The sequence below is a fragment of the Chamaea fasciata genome, unplaced genomic scaffold, assembly GCF_029207755.1.
Source record: "Chamaea fasciata isolate MVZ Bird 193981 ecotype frontalis unplaced genomic scaffold, bChaFas1.0.hap1 SCAF_1, whole genome shotgun sequence".
Taxonomy (NCBI): Eukaryota; Metazoa; Chordata; class Aves; order Passeriformes; family Sylviidae; genus Chamaea; species Chamaea fasciata.
In genome coordinates this window covers 16,396,181-16,418,856 of record NW_027094086.1, presented here as the reverse complement: position 1 = coordinate 16,418,856, position 22,676 = coordinate 16,396,181, and the positions used below count along the sequence as shown (strand labels likewise).

Below are 22,676 nucleotides of genomic sequence, written 5' to 3'. Positions count from 1 at the left end.
ATATAATGTTAGAATATCTAAATCTTCCTAACTTCTGATCAAGAAAAATCTTTACTGTGTGCTGAAAAAACTAAACTGATTACTAAATTTCAGTTTCAGAGGATTTCCTGACACTATGGAGGTCATTGGTAATTCATCCTAAAAAAAAAAGTGCCATCTTTTTCACAAAGCTTGTACTGTCAGACACTTGTCTTTGACAAAGGAACCATTTAACTGTTAAAAACTGATAGGCACACAGATCCCCTATAACCTAACCTCATATCTCCTGCTGCAAACCAAGTTTTGTAAACTTTTCAGGATGTTTGGTTTCAAGTTTCCAAGTCTAGAAGATCACCTTGCATATCTGCTGAGAAGGAGAGGTGATTCAGAGGAGATTTAAGGAAAATCAAGTGTGAAACTTCTAGCCAATCTAGTCAATTAATGCTGAACTTCAGTCTTCCAAAGAAAATAACTATAAATTATTTTTTAATATAAAATGAAAGAAGATTTTACCATTATTTATAGTGTAAGTCAACCTGTTGGTAAAATAAACTGTCCTTATGATAAATTTAATATTCTTCCTGCTGTCCGTAAAATATCTATTTTTAAGACTACATCACTATTTTTGTCCAACAGCATTCACTGCTTTTTAATGATAGAGGTTTGATTGGAATCTCATGTTTAAATCCTAGTGGAACCACACTACAGAAGTAGAGGGATAGAGATGGACTCGTTCATTCATATCATGAAGACAGAACTTTGAGATGGTGGTGGAAGAACATGGTTGCCTCATAGTAAAACACCTGTTCTAGGATAATTCAGTCTGGATACGTTTATTCCACTAGAAATAAAGAAAAATAGAAACAAGACCATATGAAAACTTTTTATCAATTACTGCTTATATTTTTTACATAATTGACATTGATTCTAAAACTGGACACATGGAAAAGATGTTGATTTTAGTGGATGACAAGTAAATTAAAATTGCAAATTGCAGCCAAATAATCACTAGAGTGTCTAAAAATGTCAAGAAACTCCTAGGGAAGGGAAGGGAAGGGAAGGGAAGGGAAGGGAAGGGAAGGGAAGGGAAGGGAAGGGAAGGGAAGGGAAGGGAAGGGAAGGGAAGGGAAGGGAAGGGAAGGGAAGGGAAGGGAAGGGAAGGGAAGGGAAGGGAAGGGAAGGGAAGGGAAGGGAAGGGAAGGGAAGGGAAGGGAAGGGAAGGGAAGGGAAGGGAAGGGAAGGGAAGGGAAGGGAAGGGAAGGGAAGGGAAGTTTTCTTTCTCAAGTAGAATGTTTTTCTCAGTATAGGAAAATCTGGCAGCTATAAGTCTTTTTGACTTTATTTCAACATGCAAAACTTTTTATGCTCAAATAGGCATCTAGCATCAGAAACAGTGCCTTTAATAATCCAAAATACAGCTATGGGGAATTTTCATGTTAAAAAACATATCCAAAATGGGAAACATGGAATTACAAGCCCCAAATAATGTCATGGAATGGTCCAATTTGTCTTAAAACTTGAATTACAGATTTTGTAAAATCTGTCTAAGAACCATGTAAGAGGAAATGAATGTGCTGAGAGCCGATAGTGTTTGTAATCAGAACAGAAGTAAAACTGAAATACAATGCTTCCAAACTTACACCTTCCAATTTCAAGAAAGCTAAGGAGATGTGACAAGAGCATGCTCTTCTCTAAAATTTATTAAATTGTGCAGAAATCAAATTTTGATTGATCTTAGTAGAGACAGAACTAAACCTTTCTCCAAAATACTGATTTTTCAAATGAAGGCATTGTAATTGGAATTGTCACTTTCTTTTCAGTAAGGAAAAAAAAAAGAGGCAAGCTTAAATTAAAGTTATTTCCTTCATTAAAGAGAGAGTGACTTCAAGAAGGAATAGGTGAAAGTGTGCTATTTTTCTACCTGTCAGGTATAAGCCAGCCTGGAAAAGATTTTTTACAGTATTTGATGTTTTTAACTAAATGTAACATAATAATAATTCATAACATTCTTACTTCGGAAGCTTATGAGGCAAACCATTATCATAATGACAAGAATTTAATCTAGGTAAACTTAAAAAGGAATTTTAATAGCTCTGCTGATTTTTTTAGTTGACTTCTGTTCCCTGTAAGACCTTTAGCAACGGTCAATTTGTTCAATTTGTTCATCAAGTGTTCAATTTGAGCTAAATATACATATTTTACTAATTGGCACAAGTGCTGCTTTTTACAAGTGTTAACCCAGATAATTTGGTATTTTTTTCCTTTTTTAAGAGAAAAAAAATCACCAAGATTAGTGAGAAATTAGGGAAAGGAAACACTGGAAAAATATTGACTCTGGTATTTGTCTATCTTTTATACTATTGTTCAGCAATTTCAATGCCTTCTTTCATTTTCTCATAAATGCATTTGAAATAGGAAAGCCTGATACACCATCCCAGTGCACAGTGAAAAAAAATGCTAGCTGAAATCCTAACATTTTGGTCTAAAAAGAAAGAGGAGGGCATGATCATCATATCTTTTTTGAGGTACTGCCCTCACATAGGTTTAACTAGAATAATCTCTCTAAATAGGTCTTTTCATGATCACTTGCAGAGATAACGCTAGGAAAGAACTGGCAGGTTGTCTGTCAAACACTGTTGCTCTCAAGCCATATTTTTGAAGTTAAAATACAAAACACTAGCCAAAGTAATGATTCTAGAAAATTTGACAGTTAAATAAAGCTCTTTTTTTATTTCTCTGAAAATATGGTTGTTTTGGGGTTTTTTTGTAAACTGACATTAGAAATTACATTTTTATAAAATCAGTTATAAAGCTTTCTCAGATGCACATTGAACTTCTGCTTTTCTCAAAACTAGAGAAATAGGGAGACTATTATGACAAATTGAGAAATTGTAATAACTGTTTTCTAGCTAGCACATTTACTAAGGATATAATTTTCAATCCTGTGTTCTGCTTGATTTCTGGGAGAAAAGACAAAACACACACACAAAAAAGTACAAGAAGTTATGTAAAATAATGAAATACCATAATTTTGTAAAATCTTTGTACATCCAGATTAAGAGGTATCTTCAAATGCTTAGAATTGTGCTGCGTGATGTGTACAATACAAAATGTATAGAAAACAAACTTGAATGTAATAAAACTAATTAATTTTAAAATCATCACCCTTCTACTTCTTTCTGTCTTCTTTTATCATTAATGTGTTTTATATTTTGTAAACATAATGTGAAATTAGCATATGATGCGAAAAAAGAACCTAGCTTTAGATTTTTTTTTATATAGACCAAAGTGTCTTTATATGTCAAATATAAAATAAATTACATGCTAACCCTTTTAAATAAATGCTCAACAATTGAAAAGGAAAAAAATTTCAAAAACTCAGAAAAGAGATAAAATTAATCCAAAACATTCTCAAAAATGCATTATGTATGTGTCTACTCACCAACCACTGGTGATACTGGAATTAGGAGTCAAATTCACTGGGAAAACAACATAGACTATTTTGAAAGAGTAGTGAAAGCCTTTTTTATCTTACAAGATAAGGAACTTGAAAGATAGCTATGAATAGAGGAGGATACATAAAAATTATTTTAAAAAATAGTCTGAATTAAGAGTACTAGGCCAATGTGAGGCCTACTAGAGAAATACATCTGCATGTATCAAACTCCTGGGTCCCTGAAAAATATACTGTAGGGACTGCAATTCATAAGAGTGAATGAATATTTCTGTAAGATCTGAGATTTCTTCTCTGAGGTTTTATTGTTCTTCTTGTGTTATATTCAATTTTGCTTTGTCTATTGCAAAAGCCTCCAGTACAACATGTATACTCAATATTTTTAAATCTAACACAGTATTTACATGAGAAAATAATGTAAACTTACCTTCAATCCTATTTTTGTGAGATTTTAAGAGATATATGCTCTCTTCTAGGTAGGTATTTGATCTTTTTGCATACTAAGTACATGATATATTGCATTACATAACTTTATATAGAATTCCAGTGCACTTTTTACTAAGAAGGTGAAAAAGTACTCATCAACAGTAATACATTTTCAACATATTCATTTTCCAAGTTTAATATTAGAGAAATGATACATTGGAGGAATTTATATTTTACCTAAAATCTGAGCCTATCCGTTTTCCATTTTCTGGTTCTCCAGGATCTGGACACAAATTGGACGCCTGTTTAATACCTCCCTCATTTACTGGAAAAAAAAACAAAACCAAAACAACAAAATAAAATAAACAAAATAAAAGAGATAACATTTTTAGAAAATACAGAGGTAAGCAATTAACACATATGAGAGTATTTCTTTGCATTTTAGGTCTTTTAAAACAGATTTTCTACAGAATATGATCACCCATATAAACTCTAGTTTCAAAATGTTTGTCTTCCCTATAATAAACAAAGCATGTATTTTCTGATTTTTTTCCATAAAACATAGCACAAGTTTTTTATCAGATCTATTAATTTTGCCTACCATATTATTGAATTCATATGGAAATTTTATTATTATTATTTAAGAAATATTATTATTTAAATGAATGTTCATCAAGTTTAGGGCTGTAGGATTTTATTCTGAACATACGCCAATAAATGTCATCTCCACTAAGAGCTGACCTTTTCACCTTGAATTGTAATAAAACTTGAATGCATAAGCTCCTTCTAAGAGAATTGCCCTTAATCAGTATTGAAAATGTATATATACCCAAAATATGGTTATCTGAATGTAAACTCAAAATGCCAGTTCGATTTGCATACATTTATCTTACAATAAACTAAAATGGATCTTCAGAGAGAAACTTCCTGTAAACCATTCTCTTCATTTTCCAGAAATTTGTATGTAACAATCTAACCATACCTGAGCATATTCAACCACCTATTCACAAAACCAGAAAATTAGCAATGGATGTTAGTTAGTCTGCTATTGATAAATTCATGGCTTGATAGAATTTTTTTTTTAAAGTTGACATGAGGCCAAGTAATTTGTATTAAGCAGAAAAATATTTTAACCTTTATTCATCTTCATTACTGATGAACTAGACCAACGGATTTGCAGAATTAGAATTTTCCTACCCTTTATGGAAAAGGTTTGCATTTAAAACTAAAAAAAAAAAAAAAAAAAAGAAAAAAAAAGTTAAAAAATAGATTCTAACTATACTTTTAAAGGGTGTTCATTAAATTTCAGCTTTTAATGAAGAGGAATATAATTCAGAATCCTTGAGGGTTTCTCTTCCTTGAAATTTGTCTTCTTACACACAGAACGGGAAGAATTGGTTTGGTACCCCTGAGGAAGCCAAAGGCCAAATGCAAATGTTGTACAGGCTTAAACAGAAAACATCTCAACATAGCACACTGCTCAAAAAATCTATCAAGCTCAGTGCTTGTCACCTAGAACCACAGTGTTTACTCTCATCTGTCCCAAGACACCTGTAACATGTCAAAGGTTGCCCTAAAAATACACCAAGGCAATATCTGTTCATCTGGATTTCTGTGTTCAGGGGACTTTTGGGCCAAGAGGAGTCTTCCTCCTGGTTTCAGATTTCGATCTTTTCCTCCTCCAGTAGATGTACATGTGATGAAAGCATACTAGCTACAAACACCCATATTCATGCTAGTGCTGTAATATATATATTTCTCTGACAACTACAATTCTATAGACTACATTTAACAAAGCCATCTTGTTGAATAAACATTAACTCTCTTTGAAATATCTGTGTGCTTCATTACGAGACATAAGAAACTCAGAATCATCAAAAGTAGCCTGCATATATATAGAAGACATTCAAACTTTTCTGACATTAAATATATATTAAAACTATAGTTAAAAATTTATTCATGATGTTTGATAATCATATTATAGAAATTATAATAGTGCCATGTAGCCATGCATTGTATATCAATGCACACAGAAGAAATTTTTACTGTAAAAAAAAGTGTTTAAACAATGATATTTTAATTTATTATAGTTTATGTTTTAATATTTCAAATAATTATTTTATTTTTGAACATTATTTTTCCCCATACACAGGTAATAGAACAAATATTCATATAAAAAGAATATTCTACTGGCTTGCAAGACACAAGAACTATTATACACTTTGATTTCTAACAGAAATGAAAGCTTGAAAATCCTATTTGTTTTCCATACCTTTGGTATAGTTTCAATCCTAGAAATACTCTACAGAACATAATTTTAAATGAAAATATATGGAATTGTCAATAGTCACAAGCAAAAGTATAAAGGCATATGTTAAAGAAAATCAATGAAATAATTTTTTTTTTTTTTAAATTAAGATACATTCTGCAGTAAAAATACAGAGGAAAGTGTTATAGGTTGATTCGTGATTTGATCCCAATTCCAAAATACATTTACACAATCTTAAACTCATTCTGGTTTCTGTTGAAGGCCTATTGAAAAGTAATTTCACAGTTTAGGATTTTTGTATTGATGCTACTTTTATCGACATAATGTCTGACTTTTCAGTCTACAACTCTATGTAATTTCACAGATATCTGTCTATATATTTTTGGTTTACACCCCAGATGCTTATGCACAATAAGCAATTAAAGGGCTTCCTTTAAATTAAATGCATCTAGGGAAAGCATTCATTCATGGTCTGGTCATGAAACTGGTATCAAGAAACTCCACAGTTCTAAACCAGATTGAATTAGATCCGCCAAATAATTAAGTTGGTAGTGTCAACGCTTCTAAAATGAAGCTGATGCATACTTGTTTCAAAGTGTTTTGTCATATCAAATACCTTCGGGTTTTACTCTGTGCAAATTACCTGGGCATTATTAGTATAGAATGCTATAAAACTGATACATTAAAAAAAAAAATAATGAAAGAACATACAGATGAGAGTGCTAGACAGAAAAATTCTCAACAGATTGCCAATAAAAGGTATAATGTAAAATAGCTATTCACTTAGCCTTATTTTCACTAGCAGTTGAATGTTGGTCATTGTTTTTCTTAAAGAAAACATCTGTCATTGTAATAAAATGAGACTAGACCCAGCTGAGGCCACACTGAGAAAATTATCTTGTCAACAGCCAAATACATAAGCTTCTTATGAAATACTATCTCTTCAACATTCTCAGCTACCAAAGTGCCTAGAGAAGTAAATGCTAGATTAGAACATAAAACCTTCGTTATCTATTATCATACATCTTGTCATAACAAGATTATAATCACTAAAGGTACAAATTACCAAGGTTTTCACCTTCACTTATTATTGACTCATTAAAATAATCTATTCTGCATAATAAATAACAAAAAAGAGAAGTTTCCAGCTTCACCTAGAATATCATAACATATGAAATTATCTAAAGACCTTCAGGAATAGGTTGATAAATTTCATCATAAATTTCGTATCAATCAGCTTTGGATATCATGAGTATCTGCTACTTCATTATAACTACGGAATTCCTATTAAAGTTTACCTAGTAGAAAATCTAATGATTAGTGCAAAATAAACAATCTTTTTTATCTTCCATTATATTATTATTGTATTGTTATTTGTAACTACAGAATCACAGATGGGCCATCAGACAGAGACCTCAGTGATGTACTTTATAAACACTACTGTAATTATCTTACTGTTACTTCTGCATAATCAATCTGTTTTCCATTCACCCTATAGGTATAAAAAGATTTATTTTTTTTTTTTAAATATCTTGATACAAAGTTTTCAAGTAAACTAGAAAAGTCTTACAACTATTTAGGGGATGCAGTTTACAGAGAAGTTGAATATAGCAATACATGACATTACAAAAATTGAACAGGAGTGTTTTTAGCTTTAGTTTTCTGACTTGGTGAATGCTAAAAGGTCATGCTGCTTGGAGACATCTTTGTCTAAAAAAAAAAAGAAATCATATCTAACACCTTGACAGTTTAAAATCTAAGAACAAAGATTAAAATGTATGCTAATGTGTCCTGGTAAATTCTGGAAACTGAAGCCATCACAAATACTTTAAACAAATAATTATTGAAAACATGTCTAACCTAGGAGGCTTCAAAAGCAAGTCGTTCAGTCCTGTGAAGAATAATTAAATGCAGTATAAACCAACATATGCTAAAAAATTAGTCCATTTTATTTACTTCTAAATATTTAAAATGTGGTTCTATTCCAAAAAGTCATCTATAAAAATGGCACATTCTTTTTCAAAAGTATCCTTTTTATTATATTGAGAGACACATGTATTTAATTTGTGCTAGAATGTTGCCTGACTTCTCATGATTTAATCAGAACTTGGTCCACTGAGATGTCAAGCAATTTCATTTTCTAATTTCTAACTAACATTGAAGACACCAAGAATCTCCACAATTTTTAAAGCTATACCTAGTTAATAAGTTAAAATGTCAAACTTAATGATTTTTAAAAAAATTTCAAAAAGTGACCTCATATGTGGTTGTGCACTTGTAAATGAGGCTATGCTTTCGTTTGTACAGCATTTGATGCTATTACTAATGTTCAATTTAAAAAAAATTAATCTCCTACTCACAGCTAACACCTAGGAGACTGATTATTTGATTCCCTGCAAATTTACTGTGATATTACTGTAAATTTTATTGTGATATTACTGACAGAATAACGTCCTTCTACAATGCCAGATTTATAGCAAGGCTGTCTTTAGAGTAGAACCATACTTAAAAAATCACCATGCAGACTGGAGAAACCAGTTCTACTGTCAGAATACATAAATAATTACACACAAACAACACACCACAAACTTCACTCTTGCACTAGAAAAATGTAACAAAAAAGGAGTACACTCACAGATAGAAAACTTGTTGCTGTTGTCTTTCCCTGGAAACAATTTAAATCCTCTAGATTTAAAATCTATGGCCTTTTTCACTAGTTAAAAAAAAACAAAACAAAACAAAAACATGTATCAGGCAAGACAATCTAAAATATTTCATTTGACAAATTTCATCATGGAAGCATATACAAATTAGAGTACTGGCTATCTCACAAGTTCAGATTTTGTTTCTTTGGTGAAATAATCTACAAAAATAAATATTGAGACCAATTTGTATATCTGACAAAGGAAAGAAATGGTATTTCCAATCTAACTTTTCTTCTCCATAACTAATATAAAAAAATATGGCCAAAAGTTTTTATTTCCATGCTCTACATAATTGTGTAAAACATTTTCACACATTTATGGAACTTGGAAAATGAAAAGAATTATAAATATGTTTGCTCTGAAATAGCTGTTTCTTCTGTGCTGAGAAAAAAAAAAAGGATGAAAACGGTATTTGAATGTAGAGAATAAAATACAGTCTTCTGTTCTGCTGTTGGTTCTGCAGCTGATCTTCTTTCTAGCTTGAAAATTGTTATCTGCAAAATGTGATAGGGAAGATCGCTGTCTCCCACCTCTACCCTAAGCCCACAGCTCATCTGTTTCTGTAAAAGTCCTTCCTGTGGGCTGACTTTATCATTTAGACAGTTAATCTAGGCAAAATTTGTGGCCTCAACATATCTTTGAAAGAAAACAACTAATAAAAAGAGAATAAACCCAAAACTTAACAAATATACAAAAGGTAAGCATGAATAAGCAAACACACTATGAGAAACTTTCCTTTCCAGCCTTAAACTAAGTGCCTCATCTCTAATATGCTTGGCCAGTGAGCAGTGAATTATACATTAAAATGGACCTGTTTAAAAAAAATTTAATTTTGAAGCATAAGTTGACTTTAGGTACAATATACTTAAGTGGCTTTATAGCTACTACAGTCACTATATAGTTTTATAAAACTTTATAGATGTAGATGTTTTATCTTGGCAACAAGCAAATACTCATGATGAAGTCAGCATAGATTAAAGGAGCTATACCTAGGAGAAGTTAACATAAGTAGACACACTGTACCTCATCAAATAATTTTTCATACCCATTACCTCTTACAGAAAATCAATGGATATTCAAAGAACCTTTACATTAGGTATAAATACCACTGTAGCAATATATTATTGATATTTTTTATAAATAAAATTATCATTACTAAGCACAAGAGCAAAACCAGATTCAGAAGAAAGAGTGTACTTCTGAGAAAGACAATTTATAAGATAAATGATGTGATAGGACAAAAGGAGGTGTTAATAAATATTTTTATACTTCTGAATGAAAAGACTATCATCTTAAAACTACAGAAACACTTTTAGCTCAAAAGGCAAAATGTAAATTTACTTGTGTGTTATAATGTAATGCATAAACATTGATAATGGTTCTGGGAAATACATTATTTGCAGAAGTTAAACATATCTGTTACCACGAAGTGCTAGATTTTGGTGGGGTTTTTTTACCCTTAATAGGAGAAGCCCCTCCCCCTCTTCAAATTAATTGAAGTCTATAAGCAATTCTAACCTCAGTGGAAATCAGAGACTCAAGAACTCTACCTTCAAACAGAAGAGAAATACCGGAATAACACTAATGCTCTCTTGTCATTGTCTGAGCTTTCTAAAATGTTATTTCTATGTAAATAGGAATGTTGGACCATAGCTCTAACCATCTTTTGGCTTTCTTTGATGATCAGTCTAAAGTAACTCCTCATGAATCAGAAGATAGGCTTAGTTATTCTTCCAGCACCTAACCATGATGGGAGTGGTCTTGAATATATGATCTCAGATGCTGGAATGTGTTTAAATATTCTCATTAGAGACATGTTTGTCTCTTCAAAAGTCATCAAAACAACACATTAAAAAAGGAAGACTGTCCTGTATTTTTTTTTCCATTTGTTTCTACTCATTCTGAAACATGTAAACGGCTTATCCCTAGTTTACGTACACAAGAAGAGTTCACAAGATCTAAGGTGGAACTGAAAAGAGTTAAAAGAATGTCTTGGTGACAACAGCGTAAATCAGTCAAAGACATTTATAATCACTTTGCCAAGATTATTAAATACCACTAGGAAAGCAAGCAATTCCAGTTCTCTAAAGCTCTTTTACAAGAGAAGAATTTTACTCTTATCTGGGGTTTGTATGTTGATTTACTGGGCAGTAGTTTCTGAATACACCATGAAGGAATAGTTATAGAAATTTATATGGCAAACATGCCAACACTGAACTATGTGTTGGGCTGCAAATGCATGGATATACATAAAAACAATCCCACCATCACCAAAAAAAAAAAAAAAAAAAAAAAAAAAAAAAAAAAAAATCCTACCCAATAGATAGATTATTTTATACTTGGCAAAATGAGGATTATTTTGCATGTCAAACACAACACTAAGTACTGAAAGTGGGCATAACTTTTCAGAAGTTTCAAAGGATGGATTCATGACAGCAAACTGTATAGTTGTACACACCTACACAAGACAGGCACTTCAAGAGATCAGTTAATCCGGTCTTAAGATACCTATTTTTGAATGAGATGAGTTTATATGCCCATTTCTCTTAAGAAAAATTGTTCAGATGTAACAATAGTACAAATATTTAAATATAGTCAGATTAGTATGTTCTCATATATTTGAACAGCCAAGAGCCAAGAAAATATACACCAATGAAGTAGGATGCTCCTGTGGAGACATACAAATATAATAGGAAGGTAGTGATAAGACAAAAGTATACTCTAACAGTAATCTAAATTTATAAAACCCTTTATGACATAACCATCTTTCTAGTGTCATAATGCAAGGAGAAGCTTATTTTTTTTTAATACTACTTTAAATACATATGGCTTCTAGGTTGGTTGGTTGGTTGGTTTTAAATTTATAGATAAAGACAGCAGGTTGTTTTGGGGGTTTTTTTGTATTGTTTAGTTTTGGAGGAGAAGGAACACTGGCACATATGTGAGTAAATCTCTGACAAACCTGAATCTATTTTTGATCACATGACTGGATGAAGCATAAAGGGTAGCATCAGAACTCTGTGGAACCAAATCAGAGATTATGTCAAAACCCTGAAAATACACATCCACCTTAGGATTTCAACTCAACACAGCTCATGGTTTGGGGGGTTTTTGTTTGTTTGTTTGTTTTTGTTTTGTTTTGTTTTGTCTTGTTTTTCCCTAGTTCAAGTCACTTTAATAAAAACACAGAATTATTATTACAGAATAATAGAATGGTTTGTGTTGGAAGGGACCTAAGGATTATCTAGTGCCAAGTACCTGTTCAAGTACATCACCACCTTCATGGTAAAGAACTTCTTAACACATAATCTAAACCTACCCTCCTTGACCTTAAAGCCATCCCCCCTTGTCCTATCACTACATGCCTATGTAAAAAGTCCCTCTACAGCTCCCATGTAGGTCCTTTTTAGGAGCAACCAATTGAAAGTGAAATGTTTTCAGAATTATTTTCTTGATGTTTTTGATCAAAATGGTCGCTCATGTAAGATAATGAAGATTGTAACACTTACAGGCAAAATTTTAGGAACATATAAAGACTAAAGTATTGTCCTTTTTTTTCTTTAATAAAAGGGCTGTGTAATCATGCAAATTTATACAAGTTCATATTTGCATGTATGTAATATATCCAGACATGCTACATACAAACACTTGTAAGAAAGGACTAAGTCCAGCAACTCCAACATTTTTTACTTCAGAATAGGCACTGCATTAAAAAAGAGCCTCAAGTAAAGAAGTTTTAAGCATAGATATCAGAAGAAAAACCACTTAGGTGTAAAATTTGAATAACAAAGTACAGCAAGCTCTCAAACACTAGAAACAAAACTTATTTTGAATGACAACTGTTTAGTTTACATAGTTCTAGTGAAAAAAGTGTGTCCTGGGGGCCAAATGAGGAAAAAAAAATCAAGGAAAATTTGCTTCTACAATACAGAAGCATCAGGGTAGATAGCCATGTGAAGGATATTTATTTAAGACGTGCTCAACTCACAAATTCAGGTCTTTGTTTTTGTTATGCAACAGCATTTATTTAACAGAAGTACCCAGCTTCTCCTTTCTATATCTTGTAAATTTTCAAATCAAATATAAACAGTATTTAAAATGCTGAGGACTAAAACACTACTGTTCCATGCAAAGCAGGCACTCTGGTTGCATTACTTCAAGTAACTATACAGAACAATGGAAACAGCCCTTCCCTTCTCCAGAAATACTCTTACTTTATATTCACTATCACTCAGCTAATGGACATGGAGAACAATATGATGACATCAAAACCATTATTTCAAAATTGTATATACAGCCCTACTTAAATTACATACGCAAAAGTATAATAATACAAGTTATCTGAGAAATAAAGAGGAATTAAATCTTCAAATGCTTTCTGAAGTGGCAGAAAAATTTGTTCGGAATACAGTGTAGAACTGATTTTGACTTGTGCAGAACCAGTAATTCACTGATTACTTAAAATCTTCAGTATGTGATAATGGCAGATTTTACTCAGAACAACACAATTTCTAGTGACGGCAATAAGAGCATTTTATACTCTGGACTTCCAGCATTGACTGCGCCTATGCAGATATTCCAGACAGATTAGGCATGATATTTCCAGTTCATCTTTGGCATATGTCTAATTCACTGTATTTCCTCTAGAAGTACACCTTCTGCCTAAATGCAGAACTTACTACTCACTATTCACATAAAGGTCAATTACCTTTTTTTTTTTTAAATTTTTTTTTTTTTTTTTTTTGCATTTACATAATATTCACTACACATGTGATACAACTAATTACCCAGAATTTACAAATTCTAACAATGCAAGTGTTAAATATCCAGGTACCTTATAGATCACCACTAAAAATCTCCAAACCTAGTGATTATACAAATAAACTTCACTGTAACCACAAGACAACTAAAGTAGCACTATCTTCTAGAATCTTTCTGTACTTTGAAAGTCAGCCTTAAAAAACATGAATTTTCATTAGTTTTTGTAGTACAGCATGAACTGCACTGGTTAACAATTTCTTAAATATGAAGAGCCATAAAGAAGATTAACAGAATACAAAGTGGTGAAAACCCCACTTTTCATACTAATAAATTTTTCACTTTTTACATGATCTTAGTTTTTTATTTACTATACAGCCCCCCCATCCATTTCCCCACATTCCCCTCCCCTTTAAACTCTAAAGTACTTTGATCAAATCAAATTGTATAGAAGATTTGTATTTCAAATTACTGCAACTACTGCATTACTACACTGAATTATTGCACTGTATTACTAATTCAAAATGATCAAAATTGCAGTTTTTCTACTACATCCTATATTGTATATATATCAAATATCTCCACTTTGAAAAAAAAAAACATTTAAAAAAGAAAGTAGACTTAATGTGTGCATTTTAATATTAAATTATAATTTCACTACTTTTTATTTTTTATATTCTAACTAAACTACATCTGATTTATACCAGCAATTTGTGATCAAAAGAAGAAAACCTGAAATATCAAGGGAAAGTAATGACACAACACTTTAGAAAAAAATCAATTACAGAAGTAAACATTGAGAGTGTAATGAAAAACAATTAAGAACTGCAGGGAATGCAAAAAAAACATGAATAGGAAAAACAAGTTCTGAGAAGAAAATTGATAAGGAAATAAAAAAGGCAATAATTCAATTAAAACATTAACACAACTCATTTATTAAAATCAGTATGACTGATTTTCTTTTTCCCTTTCTTCCTTCTAATCACTCCAGACTTGACTGCTGGATGAAAAATCATCTCCTTTCTTCCTTCCATGTGAGAAGATATCAAGAAGTTTTGGACGTTATTATCACTTTTTGTCTAATGAAAATCTTGGCATTAATGAACCATCCATTATAGAGTTCATCCACCAAACAGAACACATCTATGTGATTTGTTGCACATATTAAATGGCTATTTCCAAAAGTACTATGAAATATTAAACAAATGTAATTCAGTGATTAAATGTTTGAGTGCTAGATTACATTTCTTTTATGCTTATTTCTTGCAACGTCTAAAATTTTCCAAGAAAAAAACTTCTTATATACATTTCTTATACACAAATAATCTTAGAAATCTTACTGCCAAATACATTTACTTTCTTCAGACTGCCATCTTTCTAGTTCTGGGTTTCACTAACAAAAGCAAAGAAACAAAAAACCCTGAGTACATATGCACACTGATCACTTCCTAGACTTAAAAATATTCAACAGCTCTTTAAAAACCTCTCCATCTTCACTCCTCCTTTCTTATTCCCGCTTCTAAGTATACCTCAAAAAAATAGGATATGTGACACATATTTTCTAACAAATCCTTAGAAATTTTATATTGAATAACCCCAAAGTGATAATCTATTACTTTTATCAAAATCTTTTAAAAAAAGTAATGATAAATAATTTTCTCTTAATTTTTCTTTTTGTTTTCAAAAGTTTCATTAGCATATGATTTAATTTCCTTTACCAAGTCTTAAAATCTTCTTGCCTTCTACAATCATAAATTCTCCTGTAAGACAGGAGGAAAAAGAAATGTTGGTTTAATCGGGAACAGCCAGTAACAAGATTTTTTCTCCCTGATTCATTTTTTTCCCGGCCATTACTAAGATATGGTATAAAGCCAGATATCAAAAAGTATGAGGCAAGTACTCTTATAGAAGAAAGGGAAAGGACAGAGAAATTATAAAGGCTTACAAGAAAGTAATAAAAATCATAGAAAATTATAGATGATGGAGATAAATGTAGAATTAATAAAATTTTGCAAAAAAAATTTAAGTAAAATTATCAAAGCATATATTTCCTCAAACTGAAACTATATGGTTAAAATTTGAAAATGCTTAATGACATTTCTATTCTTTATACAGAGAAATTTGGAGTAATAAAATTTTTTGGAATCCAGAGTTCTCTTGAAATTATTTCTCTAAGGAAAGCACTGAGACTTTTGTGAACTGCTCAGTGATGACTAGAATCATCCATTAAGACTTCCTGGCAGTATATTGAGTCTGAGTCTGCTAAGAAATTTTCCTCCAATAACTGTACCTTTTTTTTCAAATTGTTTATTTTGTCTGAATTTAATTTATTACTTATGAACTGTAGTAGAGGTCTTTTTCATTGCTTGCACCTAGTACTCATTTTTATTCTCAGCGGCATTTAATTCCTATGTATGTGTATTTCCATATTAAAATGAATGTTGAGACTAGAATAGAATAGAATAGAATAGAATAGAAACAATAGGATAGTAGGAAGGAGACCAACAACAATCAATACTCAACTGCCTGAGCACTTCAGGGCTGACCGAAATTTAAGTCATATTATTAAGCACACTGTAAAAATGCCTTTTAATATTTGGCCAAATGTCTCTTTACATGTCTTTAGACAGTAAAAGTATGCTATATAAGGCCTCACAAGAAAATGTTCTAAAATATCTCTCATGATGTATTCATATACACAAATAAAAATTCTAAAGTCTTAATAAGTAAAGTATGTAGTTGATATAAACCATAGAGCAATTCAACAGGACTAAAAGCATTACTAAACATTGAATTCACCATATGAAATAAAAATAGTAGAAAACAATGTCAGATTATCCTCTATTACCTTGAATCATCAGTCACTTGAGTCATGATGAAGCCAACAATTCTTAAATATTTAAACAGGGAAATAAAACCAAACCAAAAAAAACCCCAAAAAACCCACTTGGAAATATCATGTTTCTATCACGTATCGATCATGTTTCTATCATATTTAATTCTCTTCGTGTTTTCACATCTGAAAAGTACAGATCACACCAGAAACTGTGATTGTAGTATCAAAAAGATTTTCTACTAAAATCTCAGTGTTGTAGTTCCTAGGTTTAACTGAATGAAAGGGGTTAGGGATCTCCTTTTATTCCCCCCTTCTTCTGAACTGAGGAGATGAACTTTCCTGAATTTAACCACTTGGTTTCATTAGAACTAAGGATGCAAAAGGTGGTGGTTTTCACTACCAGCTATCCTATCTAAATATATTTTTCATTAGCCTGTCAAGGAGTATCTTGAAAGTAAGCACCTCATGCTTCATCTACTCCTTCCTTCTACAAATTGTCATTGTTCCAAGAACAAGAACTCTTCTTTCTCATCTCCCTAATAAAAAATTTTACATGTTATATACTAACTTGTCCTTATTTAAGTTCGCTACATACTGACATTCACTTCAAAATTTATGTTTTCATCCTGTCTTAAATTTTATTTTGTAAGGTGGGAGGATCAGGAAATTGTAACACCATTATAGTACCTTTATTTATCTGATTCAGTCTGAATTCTTGTTGATGAAGAAAACCATAATCATGTACAGTATTCCTCAAGAGATTTCACTACTGCCTTATAAAATAATACCTGTACTTCCCTACCTTTAAGGAAAACATTTCACCACAGGTATCTGAGGTTTCTTTTCCCAGCTAATAAGCTTAGAAAAGATATTAATCAGCCAGCCTTTGACACAATTTAAATTATTGTTGAGGTCAAGGTAGTATAAATAGTACAGTCATTTACACCTAGCAGTTGAATTTTGGGCATATGTAAACCTTTAGTTCTCTCTATACATCTCATTCATGCATAAACTTCAAAAAAATGTTTACAAAATGGAATAGTATTGTTATTGTCTACTCATTCTGAAACATCTTGTTCACAGAACAATCCCATGGAAGGCAAACAATTCTACTCTTTTCCTGCAGTTATGGAAATCTATGCCAATGTATCATAAAATTACACTATTCGGGTCCTACTAGCAATATTCTCGGAAAAGCCTACAGTTACATCTATATGTACAATAAATTTTTAGATATTCACACATACATATAATAAGTTTCAGTAATTATATTTAGTATATTAAATTTTGTCTTCCCAATTATGAATTAATTTGCATAATTTAAATTAATTTGCATAATTTGGGAGTGTAATTCTTAAATTACAATCTAGATCACGGCAAAAAAAAATTGCATTCCCAAAGTAAAACCTAATTTTCAATAGCTATTAAACAGAAAAATAATCTATAAAGAAATAGAAAGGAAATTCTTAAGTACATCCTATGTAATTCCATAGATATTTATTATGCAGATTTTTTTAAACAGTTGTGCATAATACATTGTCAAAGAAAGGATAAAATACTTCAATAATAACCTGCAGGAAACTGTATAGAAATACCTTTGGAACATCCCTCTGTAATAAAAATTCCTTCAAGTCAATCAACAACTATCTCACATTCCCAAAACTTCCTTCAGAATATGTCTGTGTCTTTTTAGTGGGCAATATTTCATTGAATAAAATTATAGGATATTTCTTGAAGGTCATTTAATATGTTTTAGTGACTGTTATCAAATATTAGTGTTTGCTGAGTAAAACTGGTAAAATTTCACTCAGTATAAGAATATCCCTTTAATAGCATGTGCACGTACACTCTTCCGTAAGTAACAGACAGTAAAAACATTTAAAGCTTTTGTATAATGAATGCTAGCAAAATCAAGACTTTCAATGTTGCATGAGGGAATAAAATCTTCACAGAACTAGATGTGGCCTTTCTTCTCCACTAAAGTATAGAAAAGTCTTATTTCACTTGTATGTGGGCTGTCGTACCTTTTGGTACCTGTAGTACCATTTTAGTATGTGGAAAATTAACACCATAACATTATTTTAGCAGTATCTTGGTGTCTAAATTATTCTCCTTGTTTTAATAATCTAATGTCTAGCACTTCTTTTAATAAATTAATTTAGAAATACAAGCCATACCTATATCTAGTATTAAAGAATAGGTCAGAGAAGAAAGGAACACTGAGAAAACAGTGGAGAGGACACTGCAGTGTAATGATTCCAAAGAGGAAATGGGAAAAAACTGTATGTGTATCACAATTACTGCCATATTTAACCGCCAAAGCAGTGCATTCTTACATTTTTAAATTAGAAGATGTTATTACAAATCCTTATTTGCTCCCTCATAACTGAAAATAAGCCTCTTTTTTTAAACTTGACCAAAGACATTCTGAAGTGAGTGCACAGCCACACAACGGTACAAACCAAACTATTGATTAATTTATATCAGTCAATAACCAGATAATACTGCAATAACCAAATCCCCACTGAAATTAATACAAATGAAACATAAACATCTATTTGATAATTTCGATTTTATATGCAAAACAAAGACGGTGTTTAGTTTTCATTTCTTCTATTTAATTATATATTTTAAAATTGTGGAGAACTGCAGCTTTCCTGTTTCAAAAGGTGTTAGAAAATGAAGCTACAATGACTTATACTAGGTGACTATCCAGTAAGACAACAGATTCAAAATAAAACTGTCTTTACAAAGTATCAATCATATAATGAGACCTCTACAAATTGCTTGGGCTAAGAAATGTGCTTCTCATCAATATAAATTTTTTAAATAAATTTTTCATGTAAAATTGATTAACATGAAGCACATAATAAAAATTTAAAATGTAAAACAAATGGTATTCAATGACATTAGCCTGCAAAATTAAGATGATCCTTTTCTGAAATTGTGTATGTTTAAAAACTCACTACATGCAATTTTTTTCTGAATATCTAATGCTTAAATTAAGACATTTCAGCATTACTTTGTCAGCTTCATGTCTCAGATACAGACATTTACTTTTTAACACAGTGAACAATGCTATTTTTATACTTCAGATGTTGTTCATTATTATTTTAACATGCAGATTAGATAATCTCAATATAGAAATACATAGGATATTTAGCTTTAACACTTTAATATTTGATGAATTTCCTCGTGTCCTAAATGTTGCTTTGATCATTGATTTTGTGTTTGATGGAATGAATATGTACAGATGTTTGAAAAACCAAAATTTTACTGAAGATTTAAACAGATGGGAGATGAATTGAACTGCATCACCTACAAGTTTAGAACAGCAACTATTTATAAAGTACATTTTTAATGTTATGGTTAATTATATGTCATTACATATGCAGAATAGATTAACACTCTAATTTCAATTCTCTAAACTTTCATCAGATGTCTTACACTAGGTTTTATTGTGAAATATAATGATGCAAGCTATAAAAGAAAATCATCAAAGAAAATTCCTTATATGTACGTTTTGTCTGTTTTATAAATCAAATCAATTTCAAAAACCAAGGCAATATTATTACTAATTTCATTTTTCCATCTGACTACCCTACTAGAATTCAAATTCAGATATATTTAATCCCTTTCCCATTTGGTTTAATTACATTTCCTAAATGTATACCTGAACTTTCATTTTTAATTGGTACAATATATTTTTTCATAACTACATGGGCACAAGTAAAATAATATCCAATACCTCTATGAGTAACAACTGCAAGTTCTTTAGTTCTTTCTATCTGTTCAGCATTTCTTGGTCGTCTTCTTCTGCTTTGTAAATTTGCTTGATGAAGAGAGACTGTTTCCTTGTAAGTGGCTGACTCCAGAACTGATTTTCTTATATTCATAGCTTGTACTCGTTGTTCTTCAGCAGATTGTCTACAGGTGGTCACTGCACTGGATACAGCAACATCAGCAGATGTGCTAGCAACAGTAATGGCACCAGTAGTGGCTGCAATATGCTCCTCTAACTCACCAGTGGAGGCAGTTTTGATGAAAGTAGAAGAACCTGTGGGACACACAGTAGTACTGGATGCTAACTTTTTCTTTTGAATTGTGTTTTCTTGATCAATCTAAACGATTAAATTTCCCTCTGTTTAACATAGTAAAGACAACTGACATGAAAAAGAGGAAAGTCAGTAGGCTTTATTTAAAAAATTGAAGCAATCAGAACATTGTTAAATTCTAGTGAACAGTTTGTAATAATAATGATAATACATGTAAAGTTTTAAATATCCTCAAAACTTAAACCTTTTTACCAGCATAGGGACAACACATCATTTCCACCTCTGCACATTCAGTCCTGAAATCAGCATGGCTAGAGCAAAATATACAGCTATACCATTAATAGGGCCCCCACACTTAGAAAAGTGGTAACCATCCTATTGAGGAGGGAAATGGCAGCATTATATAGTAACCTGAGTAGCAGAAAAAGCTTCCATACTCCAGCTGCTAATAAGGCTGCCAGATATGCTCATTCTTTTCATAAAAACTTGACAGGGCTCTAAAAGCCCATTTAGACTTGACACAAGGCCAAGATGAATAGATGAATAGTAAAAGGTACACATTTAAACAAAAATTGTCAGCATTATTATTTATACTTAAGATTGTAAAAAGGCTTCATATGTAATTCTCTTTTTGCTCTCTGATTTCTGTAATAGACTAGATTATTTTACTAAAAAACCTTACACACACAATATTTGATAAGATAAAAAATTGTCCATCCTCTGCTTGTGAAAACATTGTTAGCATTTTTAATTTCTCTAGTATTTGAAATATATAGCAAATTTTTCAATATTTTATTAACGTTTTCATCTTTCCCCATCCCCCATATTTGGTTGCAAATGTTTGGAAGCCAAGTCTCTCACCTGTGAGCATTTAGAACATCTTAAAACAGTAGACTGCAACAAATAAATGACTGGGCAATGAATAACAAAATTCACCACAAAAAACAGCATAAACAATGCTGAGGTAACGTGAACTGTACTATGTTTTGCTATTGTCATTAAAACATGGCTTTTTTATTTCATCATAATGATTAGCCGCCCTTGAAAAGTCATTCAAACAATAATATTCTGCACTTCTCTTTAGTTCTGGGCTCTCCTCTCATACTGTGAGATTTGTCTTTTAACTGTAGTGGGTGATGTCAGGATTGAAAACAACTAGAGTTTTCACACTTTTAGAAAAATCTGTCCACTAGAAAAAGGAAATAAGACTATCAGAGGAACTAAGCATTATATAGTATATTCAAGGCACAAGGTATATCAGATCTCTTGACAGAATTCTCAAATGTTCTGTATAAAATAGTGGAAGAGATCCTCATATCAGAAATACTCAGTCTTTCTAATAGTGTCTCTTGTTTACTGCAGAATTTTTAGGCTAAAATAGTTTATCATACTATTAAAATACTAAGATAAGAGTGTATTTCAGCTTTATAAAGACAACAAATAAAGCTGATGTGGGTACATATTATTTTTCCTATCTGATTTAATGTCTTAACATATGTTGTCTAGTACATCACTTCTAAATCATAGTGGTGGTTTCCCCTGCAAAACTAAAACACCTTAGAAACACCATGTAGGACTCCAGGTTTCTGTGCCAGAGATCAAATCAAAAACTACTTGTTGTCCTACAATTGCAGTGGCATAAGTAACTAAAATAGATCTCAACATGTTTTATTCTTTATTTCATAATAAAAGAAGAAAATTGTCACAATATTCATAATATCAAAAGTCTAGACTACTTATGATTCAGTATACAATTTTGACAGATTGTTATCAAGTTTAAACACAGAAAATACAAATGCATGGTAAAGAGATATTTGGAAACAGAAAAATGTTTAAAACAAAGAAAACTTAATGTATGTTACATAACCACTGCTATGAAAACAAAATCTATGTGAACATATCTTTATCATGCATGCAAATGTCTAAGAACAGGCATTCACCTGCTTCCAATATCAAGGTCAAAGCAAAATTATATTCAAAATCTCCATCAAATGCCATGGTCTATCCTATTTATTTAAATAGACACAGCACCTCAAATGAGAACAACTTAAAAGAAAGTTCACCTCAAAAGAAAAAAAAGCAAGAAAAATTAAACTTACTTAAAGCTACAAGGTTTATACACTGAAAAGTACTGCTTTGATACAGAGGCAATTTTCAAACAGAACACCTAAGTTTTTAGGCTTCCACATCCATT

At 31.3% G+C, this 22,676-nt stretch overlaps 1 protein-coding gene across 3 annotated transcripts in view; it reads right to left on the bottom strand.

Moving 5' to 3' along the window:
• Nucleotides 1-22,676, bottom strand: part of CSMD3 (CUB and Sushi multiple domains 3) — a 593,609-nt gene that overhangs the window by 333,014 nt on the left and 237,919 nt on the right. For 2 of the 3 annotated variants that reach the window (XM_066177261.1, XM_066177253.1), the window contains exons 7-9: nt 20,176-20,484; nt 8,764-8,841; nt 4,097-4,184 (exon numbers count right to left, since the gene is read on the bottom strand). In XM_066177261.1, coding sequence (XP_066033358.1) covers nt 4,097-4,184; nt 8,764-8,841; nt 20,176-20,484 — 475 coding nt within the window. The remainder of the gene's footprint in view (nt 1-4,096; nt 4,185-8,763; nt 8,842-20,175; nt 20,485-22,676) is intronic. The other variant, XM_066177270.1, reaches the window with a different exon arrangement.